Consider the following 11048-nt stretch of genomic DNA (forward strand, 5'->3'; position numbering starts at 1 on the left):
AGGCAAAATCCTAGAGGAAAATCTGCTTCAGTCTGCTTTACACCAAACACTGCAAGAGGAATTTATCTTTCAAAAGGACAATAACCTACAACACAAGGCCAAATCTACATTGGAGTTGCTTACCAAGAAGACAGTGAATGTTCCTGAGTCGCCAAGCTACAGTTTTGACTTGAATCTGCTTGAAAATCTATGGCAAGACGTGAACATTGCTGTCAAGCCATTATCCCCAACATCTTGACAGAGTTTGAATAATTTTAAAAAGAATAATGGGCAAATATTGGTGTGCAATGCTCTTAGAGACTCACAGCTGTCATCGCTGCCAAAGGAGTGATTCTAACATGTATTGACTCAGAGGTGAATACTTATCGAAGGAACATAAGTGTTTTATGTTCAAATAATTTGTAAAAAAATATATATAATTCTTTCTTTCACTTTGACATTAGAGTATTTTCTGTAGATCATTGGCAACAACAAAAAAAAGAAACCTTTGTAAAAACACAATAAAATGTGAAGAAATCCAAAGGGGGTGAATACTTATGATACCCACTGTACATCTAATCATGTAGAAGAGCAGAAGCTAAGATTTTGCACGCTCTTAGGTTAAGTTTGCCGTAGGTACAGCTTATTTTATTGGAGAACAGGCTAAACTGATCCAAGATCAGTATTTAGGGGCAACTTCACCTTAGAATGACTTGCTTTACTCAACTAAGGAAGATGAACCAGTGCCGACTTGTTGACAGTTAGGATCTGACTGCCATATTTGATCTCTCGCTGTCCAGGTGGCAATTGAGGCCCAAGGCATGGAGTCCCTGATCGCGGCCAAGCCGGATGAAGGCGAGGAGGACCTGGAGTCCTTCGCTGGGATGTCGGCTCTGCTTTTCGACGTCCAGCTGCGGCCTGTGACCTTCTTCAAGGGCTACAGTGACCTCATGTCCAAGATGTTCTCCATGTCCGGCGAGCCCATGAACGTGGTAAAGGGCCTGATCCTGCTCACTGACCACTCTCAGGTTGGCATCCTTAAATCAATTAATCAACCAATCAGTCAATCGATCAATCAAACTTTATTTAGAGTGTATTTTTTTAATGACACCCCACAAATAAAATGTTCTACTGTATCATATAAAGTTGCTGATATCTCAGACATTTTTAACAATTTTCTTCATATAGACTCAATTAAACTATTATAGGTGTTGGTATCCGCCTAGGCCACATTTTAGTTGTCAGTGCCTTCTTCAGCCACTTGGTTTCAAACCATTCTGACACTAGCACTCACTGGCCCGGACGGGCAAGCAGCTATTGTGATTTTACTCCTGTTTTCTCATTCTCTCTTTCAGGTCATCCAGCTTCAGTCTGGGCTGAAGGCCAATGCCGAGTTCCAGGGTGGCTTGGCCATCGACATCTCAGGAGGCATGGAGGTCAGCCTGTGGTACAGGGAGTCAAAGACCAGCGTCAACAACAGGTAGGGAACCTGGGTTCAATAGTGATGGGCAGGATGATAACAGAAACACTTTTTCAATTTGATCATTCTTCTCATATGTTGCCTGATTGTACTCAGTCATGCTTATCATTGGATAGTTTTTAATAATCATCGAACGATAATGACAAAAGGTTTTTGGTGGGCTCAGATTAGAGAAATAGGCCAAAATTCAATCCAATGCGTGTTATAGAACAACTGAATTTTAAAGGTAAGTTATGCTTAAGCCGACATGCTCAACATTTACAAACTCAATTGGTAATACATGATTGACAATGGTGAGGATTGACGTTAAGGGTTGATCTAAAAATGATGACTGATTCATTTCATACACTGATTCATAGAGCATGTTCGCGAATAGTGATGTGACTATTCTTGTCTCATCAGATATATGTGAAGGTGACATTTCATTCAGCTCTAGATTAGAGTAGTTGACTGATTGATGCTTCCTGTTAATGCAAACACAATAGCCATTTCAACCAGAGAATATCAATCAATCAAATGTATTTATGAAGCCATTTTTACATCAGGAAATGTCACAAAGTGCTGTACAGAAACCCAGCCTAAAACCACAAACAGCAGGCAATGCATATGAAGAATAACGGTGGCTAGGAAAAACTCCCTAGAAAGGTCAGAACCGAGGGAGAAACCTAGAGAGGAACCAGGCTCTGAGGGGTGGCCAGTCCTCTTCTGGCTGTGCCGGGTGGAGATTATAACAGTATATGGCCAAGATGTTCAAATGTTCATAGATGACCAGCAGGGTCAGATAATGATAATCAGTGGTTGTAGAGGGTGCAACAGGACAGCACCTCAGGAGTAAATGTAAGTTGGCTTTTCATAGCCGACCATTCAGCAGTAGAGAGAGAGTCCAAAACAGCAGGTCCGGGACAAGGTAGCACATCCAGTGAACAGGTCAGGGTTCCATAGCCGCAGGCAGAAAAGTTGAAACTAGCCAGGAGGAGAGGAAAGAGGGAATACATAAATTCACACAGGACACCGGATGAGACAGGAGAAATACTCCAGATATAAGACTGATCCTAGCCTCCCGACACACAAACTATTGCAGCATAAATACTGGAGGCTGAGACAGGAGCAGTCGGGAGACACTGTAGCCCTGTCTGACGATACTCCCGGACAGGGCCAAACAGGCAGGATATAACCCCACCCACTTTGCCAAAGCACAGCCCCCACACCACTAGAGGGATATCTTCAACCACCAACCTACTACCCTGAGACAAGGCCGTGTATAGCCCACGAAGATCTCAGCCATGGCACGAACGCGAGGGGGGCGCCAACCCGGACAGGAAGATCACATCAGTGACTCAACCCACTCAATTGATTCATGGAAGTGCACCATTAAGCCAGTGACTCAGCCCCCATAATAGGGTTTGAGGCAGAGAATCCCAGTGGAGAGAGGGGAACCGGCCAGGCAGAGACAGCAAGGGCGGTTCGTCGCTCCAGTGCCTTTCTGTTCACCTTCACACCCCTGGGCCAGACTACAGTCAATCATAGTACCTACTGAAGAGATGAATCTTCAATAAACACTTAAAGTCGAGACCGAGTCTACGTCTCTCACATGGATAGGCAGACCATTCCATAAAAATGGAGCTCTATATGAGAAAGCCCTGCCTCTAGCTGTTTGCTTAGAAATTCTAGGACAGTAAGGAGGTCTGCATCTTGTGACCGTAGCGTACGTGTAGGTATGTAGGGATGCGCTTGTTATGTTCAAAATAGGAGAAGGCCAAGTACAGGAAGCTGCTCTTTCAGTAGTTTAGTTGGAATAGGGTCCAGTATGCAGCTTGAAGGTTTAGAGGCCAAGAGATATAGGATTCAAAAACTTGAGTGTCTCCCTTGATCTTAGGTCCTGGCATTGTTTTGCAGACTCAGGACAACTAAGCTTTGGAGAAATACGCAGATTTAAATAGGAGTCTGTCATTTGCTTTCTAATGATCATGATCTGTGGCAGCGAGTAGGTCCGGAGACATGTTGGACAAAACCCACTGAGTCGATGATGGCTCCAAAAGCCTTTCGGAGTGGGTCTGTGGACTTTCCCATGAAATGTGCTGTCGTAAATGTTAGGAACACCTCTGCCTTTGTGGGATGCGCGGGGGATATGGTCACTAGGTGTAACCAGGAGGTGAGGCCTCATTTAAGACGGTAAATTCATCATGCTTAAGCACCCCTCCAGCTAGGATGGAGTTCGTCACTCCTCAGCAGGCCAGTCTTGGTCCTGTTTGAGGGTGAGTCCCAGAAAGAGGGCCAAATATCTACAAATTCTATCTTTTGGGAGGGACAGAAAACAGTTTTCAACCAGCGATTGAGTTGTGAGACTGCTGTAGAGCTCATCACTCGCCCTAACTGATCAAGTAGATAAATGTGTGACATCATCCAGTGATTAAAATGGAGATGGAATTGTTAGAATCTAGATGGGTGCTTTACAGTTCCAAGGCTTTACAGGAATCAGGGACCATATTCATAAAGGGCCGGATTTTAGTAAATGTACACCTTTTCCTTCGCACGCCTTTCCTACGCACTTCTCAGATGTTGGTATTCAGACTTACCTGGTGTGTAAACAGGCTTTGTAGGCTTGGTTCCCTTTTGTGCGCCGAATCAATTTGAACACTCCCGCTGGCCAACAGATTTTATCTTGGAGTTTTCATTCAATAGGTTTTTCAGTACATTTATCTAAAGCCATCCCTTTAAATTTGGTGTAGCTTTTTTAATTAGAATTTTCTCGACAGACTCAGTAGAATATATGGCGAGATCGGTTCAGAGTATTAGGGATCAATGAAAGAAAACCATGTAAATACACTCATATTCGTGTCCTTTTCAGCACCAATTGGTTGATGAAAGAAATACTCTGATCTTGTATATCACTTAGGGTTAGGAAAGTATTTATGAATAATACAAAAAAAATGGTTTGAAGAGTCTGTTATGCACAAAATATATTGGTGATTCATCCTGAAAGTTGGCATATTCAATTGTTAAATCCCTGAAATATTGGAAGGTGAGATAAGTGTAGAATTGGGGTTGAACAGTAGTTGTAAAAATCTACCCTAATAATTCTCACTAATCATGGAACTGTGATGAAGACGGTCCAGTCATCGTGAGCCAAGCTCCAGGTTTTAACTGCTGGTTTGCGTTCCAGAATGATTAAAATAGGCTACATGTCCCAAATTATTGCACAACTTGTAATATGTTAGCTTAATATATTTATTTAACTAGGCAAGTCAGTTAAGAACAAATTCTTATTTATGTAAATGATCCACTATTGCCAGCGGTCCTCAGGAACAGCCACGCTAATGTGACACAGAAAAGATGGGTAAACTAACGATGTAATGGAATGATACAAAAGGTAAGAAAACTAATACTAAAGTCAGTGACCGTTATAAATGTATGTAGGTATATCTGATGGTGGCTACCGATAGTGGCTAATATTTTACACAATACAAATTGTAAAAAATACAGTGAAAGGTATATTATAATTGAAACATTCTTGAAATCATAAATCAACTCAGTAGGTTTGGCACTATACTGCCATTTGCTCATGGCTACAGAAGCCTATAGCTAGGTCTCCAAATTTCATCCTAAGTTTAAGGCCAGCATTTCATCAACTTCACTGGGGAAAGGTGATATGTTGATATGCTTCAGTTTGCTGCCATATGACTGGTTTTGCATTTGTCTCCAGCATTCATAAGGTAAAATATATCAAAAACAATTGTAAATTATATTTACAATCCACTTATCCAAATGGTTTACTAATTTACTTAGCTCCATTGCATGGACAATGGTGTTAAATCTTTCTGAAAAAATTAATTAGATGTTCCACATGGAACCGACAGATTCCTCAACCTTATTCATCATTTCATCGCGTATAAAGTTGGTGGAATTATGAGGGAGTAAAGGTCAGAATACAGTGTAGACACACCTCCGCCACACCTTCATTTCTTTGATCTCAAACGAATAACGAATAACGGGTGAATAGCATGCTATTCTAATGCTAATCCTCATTTAAAGGTTGGAACACTCATAGAGAGGAAAGTGCATAAAGGGGAATTAGGTTCCATTTAAACATGCTTAACTCTGGTCGGAATTCCCCCCAAAGCATCTCAGACTAGGATCAGGTCTCCTCTGTCCATGTTGTAATCTTATTCAAAAAGGCAAAACTGATCATAGATCAGCAATCCTACCATGAGGCATTTAATTCCAGTGCTTGAATCACCTATTTGAGCCTAATGGTCTTGTCTCGACAATGTCAAGTTGTTTTGTCTAGTCAAAATTATGTTACCCAAGATCTGATTTGGTTGGTCTGATCTTAGTGCCATTGGGATTGTTCCTTCAAATATACTAGTTGAAGAAATGACATTTGCTCGATTCATGACTTCCTAAACGTGGAACACTGATCCAGATACTGTAGATAGACTTCTGCTGCTTTCTTGGTCTTTGTTTTGCAATGGCATTTTAGGTGGCATTCTGTGTTGGGTCAAAGTCAACGAGGGGAATGGCAGAGGCAGGTGTATGGATCAGGGGCAGTCGTAATGTACCTCCTCTCCTCTGATAATAGACCAGCAGGCTATCTATAGGAACAGAACAAACATCTTTGCCAAGGCATGCTTAGACAGACAGACAGACAGACAGACAGACAGACAGACAGACAGACAGACAGACAGACAGACAGACAGACCTCTGTCTACCATCAGTCACCACCTGTTCATTTTATGTTGAGTCAAAAGGCATTTTACTGGTCAAAGACTTGCAAAATGCAATTGAATCTTAATTTGAGAAAATGAACAATTTATTCTCATCCACCCATGAGTTTTTGTAATTGTGTCTATTTTCAGGGGAGCCATGGTGGTGACTGGGAATGTGACCGTGGACATGGACTTTGTGCGCACTGGGATGGAGGTGAGCTTTGAGACAGAGGCGTCTCTAGACTTTATCACCACGGTCCAGTTCTCGGAGTACCCTTTCCTGGTGTGCATGCAGATGGACAAGACCACCTTCCCCTTCAGGTAGGCCAGGGCTAAGACCAATTGCAGCCTAGTGAATTCTACATTGTATTTTCAGTGAATTATGAATGAGTTAATGGCTCATTATAATTCCACTCTGAGCTGTCTCTGATTACATAGCTCATGAATTGACATAGTCCCTTATTGCAGTGAGTCCCTAACAAAATACGAGAGCCTGCCATCGGGGAAGAGCTACGTGTCACGCAGGGGCCACAAGCAGCTGTTGCCTGGCTCAGAGTTCCCACTCCACCAGGAGAACTCCAACATGTGCAAGAGGGTGTTTGACTCAGACTGGTAGTCTTCTCTGGGTCAATCCATCGGTAAGAAGATGGAAGATCTTTTGCAGAGTGTAGAGTTATGGATCAACAACTCTATTTTGTTATTATGTCACAGTGTAAACAGTGTGTTGTATGAGGCGGATAAATGGATGCTAGCTAGTTAAGATATGACCATTGTAAAATGTGTGCCTTTTTTGTTGATCTGATTGGAAAATGGGCAACATTTTTCACCGCTTTACGTCGGAGTTCAGTTTACTGAAAAATTGCTAACTAGAGGCTAACTTGTTAGCTGTTTACTACTATTTATCTCCCTTTCGATCCCACAACACAATGCGTTATTTACAGTGTGACAATAGTGAAATAAGGTTATTCTTTTAATGAGTCCTACTTGAAATTCTGTCTGGAGAGTTATTTATTATTATTTTTTAAAGCTATCCAGGAACACCTACTGTATCGCACCACAGGCAAAAAACATTAAATGGATTTCTTTTTTTTTTTTTACAACATAAACATGTTTTTATTTCAAATCAGGAATTTCTCTGGTGACTTTATGAATTTGTTTGCATATCTATTTATATGGGTAGATGAGTACCACATTATGTGGTATATACCCAATATAGCTATGTGATACAACACCATATTCACCTATGTAAATATGGTACATAGCTTTGGGTGAGTTGATGCTATAGTTGAATTTGCTGTAATTTACATAAATGCTCACATTACACAGTTTCTAGTTTGTGGATGTGGTTTCCATGGCTACAGAGATTGAATTACACTAAAGTCATTGCGTAACAATGTAATCATTACTTGATTCACTCTGTAACAAGCTTGAAGGAGCTGTTACATGAGACCAGATAACACAGGGTTAATTTATTTAATTAATTTCTATAATTTGAATTTATGGATGTTAAACATGTATATCAATAGGAAAATGTATGAAGAATGTATTTACATTTGTAATTGGGCCTATTTACATAATTTGGTCCTGTATCCCTAAGAAATGTGACTTAATATTATAATTATTACATTAAACCTTTGATATATATTTTTTTGTACCGTAGTTTGAGATCAGTTTGTTAGGTTTGTACTTGACCAACAACAAAGAGTGCACTGGAACCACTATGCCCCATTGACTTGTAAGTGTATAAGAAATTGTACATACAGTATGCAGTGCTTTTCTGGCATTACACTAGTCTGTATGTGTAAGATTATTTTCAAAAAAGATATGAAAAACAATTTCCATTCTGGTTGTCTTTTGACCTTTCCCACTAATATTACTGACCTGCACTTGGCCGTTGTGCCTACTTGGTTAAGCTAAGAACACTGGCTTACCTGACATGTCTTTTAGTTAATAATAGATTTTCTGTGTGGCTTCTTCAGGTTGACAATTTTAACGCATGTCAATCATAGTAGAAAGTTATGGGAAGAAGTACAGTACATAAGGGATATTTACAGATAGTGCCTTCAGAAAGTATTCATACCCCTTGATTTATTCCACATTTTGTTGTTACAGACAGAATTAAGAATGGATTAAATATTTTTCTTTCACCCATCTACACACCCCATAATGACAAAGTGAAAACCTGTTTTAAAACATTTTTGCAAATGTATTGAAAATGAAATATAAATGATCAAATCTACATAAGTATTCATGCCCCTTTGCTCTGACACGTCAAATTGAGCTCCAATGCATCCAATTTCCTTTGACCATACTTGAGATGTCACTACAACTTGATTGGAGCCCACCAGAAACTATACCATGAACTCCAAGGAACTGTCTGTAGATCTGCAAGATGATAGAATTGTGATGAGGCATATATCTGGGGTAGAAAACCATGTATATAGTTTCCAAAAGCACAGTGGTCTCCATCATTGGGAAATTGAAAAAATTACCCAGACTTTGCCTAGAGCTGGCCATCCGACCAAACTGAGCAACCCGGACAAGAAGGACCTTGGTCAGGGAGGTGACCAAGAACCAAATGACAACTCTGACAGAACTAGAGAGCGCTTTGGCAGAGAAGGAAGAACCTGCCAGAAAACACGACCGTCTCTGCAGCACTTCACCAATCTGGACTTTATGGGGGAGTGGCCAAACGGAAGCCACTCCTGTGAAAAAGGCATGTGAAATACTCCGAGCATAAGGCAAAAGATTCTGTGGTCTGATGAGACAAATACTACGCTGTGGCCTGAATGCAAAGCACTATGTCTGGAGAAAACCAGGCACAGCTCATCACCCGTCTAACACCAACCCTAATGTGAAGCATGGGGATGCTTTTCAGGGGCAGAGACTGGCAAGGCTAGAGGGAGCAAATAACGGAGCCAAGTACAGGCAAATCCTTAATGAGAACCAGCCTCAGAGTGCAAAGGAAGATTACAGGCAAGGCAATGCTGGAATGGCTTCAGAACAAGAATGTGAAAGTCCTTGAGTGGCCCAGCCAAAGCTCCCCTGTTAACAGAGCTTGAGAAAATCTGCAAGGAAGAATGGGAGAAATTCAGGCTTTAACACAACAAAATGTGGAATAAGTCAATAGGTAGGAATACTTTCTGAAGGCAATGTATGTTTACAGGATATGGTTAAAAAGTAATTTCACAAGCCTATTAACGTTGCACTTTAGTAATGATTTATAGTATAAAAAACATCAAATGTGGGAAACCAAGTCCTGTTATGTTTTTTACACTTTGTGTTAATGGCATTTAGCATAAGCAAAGTATGTCATCCAAGGGAGAGCATTGATTCTGGATGCCTAATTGACCCCTAACCCCTACAGACTCAGTCTTGTCAATCTGAGATATAAGCATCATGTAAATCACTTCATCTTGTCTTATGATTGGCTGGGTGGAAATGTCGCCATATCACCTCCACCTATCCAATCCTGTCAGATCTACGGAGTGGCTAGGGATTAAGGGCCAGGGGTTGATTTGGAAATCAGCATGATATGAGAGTGAGTGAGTGTGTGAAGGAGCACTGAATGAGTAGTGCACCCATTTGCTGACCGGGGTGAGTCAATAAATCGTGTCTGGCCTTGTGTCACAGTTGTGACATCAGAGCCCCCGGTTGGCATCCAAGCACAACAACAGGGCCTTATAGGAGATTCTTTAGGAAGTACAGAGAGCAGCTGGGAGCAAGGGGTTGTCTGCCAGTCTCACTGCCTCCATGGCAACGATGTAAACACACCAGCAAACTGTCAGATTGAACTTAAGCCCAGGCCGGGTGAGGTTTCAGGGCCATCAGAAAGCTAACCTTGCACCCTTTGGCAGACTCCAACACTTTTATGTGTCTCTCCAAGTAAATCAATTTGCTCCTCTTGTTTTTCTCGGGATGCATTTTTTCAGGAGCAGATTCAGTAGAGCAGAAAGAAACAGAAATTATACGAATTGACCAGAAAAACACTGGTTGGGACACCACTTAGTGTGTTTAAAGATAGCTGTGATTCCAAACGCTTTGATCACTGTCAGTATGTTATGGAAGTACCTTAGCAAAGAAAAATGGACACAAGCAAGACAACCATGATGAGCAACATACGCAACAGACTGTTAATTAGCTTGCAATTTGATTTATTCCAAACACTTATAGGCTTTTGGGCCTACAGCGTGTTCTTTTCACCTCAGTCTACTTGTCATATTTCATCACCATCACCTTGCAAGTGCAAACATGGCACTGCTTCATCTAACAAACTCTGCATTGACCTCCCGGTCTCGTGCTCCTTCTTAGGCCGCCATCTTAAGTACGTAAAGCATAATACTTTCACAATACATACATAATGTCACTTTTGTATGACTGTCTTGCAGACACCAAGCCTAATGTAGCCACTCAATCATAATAGCGCCGTTCTTTCTCATGCATTCATTCACGTACATTTCTCCCATCGCAAAATTACTTCCCCATCAGTCTTTCATTCTTTTCAACATCTTTCAAAAAGCAAGCATTTACACAGAATGTTTCTTTCATTGGGCATCAGGGAACATGAAAGCAAGTAGATTTATGGGCTTTGGGAGGGATGTTGTGCTTAGGTGAAGCTGTAAACTGAGATTTCTTATTCAATGACTCATAATTTATGCTACAGTGTGTCTGGGTAGTTCTTTACTAAATTATGTTATCACTTTTACTAAGCTTAACATATATCATGTCAAATCATGACTGTTCATGTTAGTGACAAATTATAACTCAGTAAGTTATGAAATGCTAACATCAGCTAAGTTGAGCTAAAATGTAATGTAACTTTTCAGAAATGGACAATGAAGAGACATAAAGGTAATGACAGTGTAATGACATATTTCTGTTGT

At 40.9% G+C, this 11048-nt stretch overlaps 1 protein-coding gene across 1 annotated transcript in view; it reads left to right on the forward strand.

Moving 5' to 3' along the window:
• The window catches only part of LOC110534276 (microsomal triglyceride transfer protein), a 31787-nt gene extending 23970 nt beyond the window's left edge, over positions 1–7817 (forward strand). The window contains exons 14-17 of the mRNA XM_021619040.2: positions 780–1007; positions 1335–1459; positions 6316–6486; positions 6634–7817. Of these exons, the coding sequence (XP_021474715.1) occupies positions 780–1007; positions 1335–1459; positions 6316–6486; positions 6634–6781 (672 nt within the window). The 3' untranslated portion in view covers positions 6782–7817. The remainder of the gene's footprint in view (positions 1–779; positions 1008–1334; positions 1460–6315; positions 6487–6633) is intronic.
• Positions 7818–11048: the final 3231 nt, after the last annotated feature.

This window comes from Oncorhynchus mykiss, chromosome 10 (assembly GCF_013265735.2).
Source record: "Oncorhynchus mykiss isolate Arlee chromosome 10, USDA_OmykA_1.1, whole genome shotgun sequence".
NCBI lineage: Eukaryota > Metazoa > Chordata > Actinopteri > Salmoniformes > Salmonidae > Oncorhynchus > Oncorhynchus mykiss.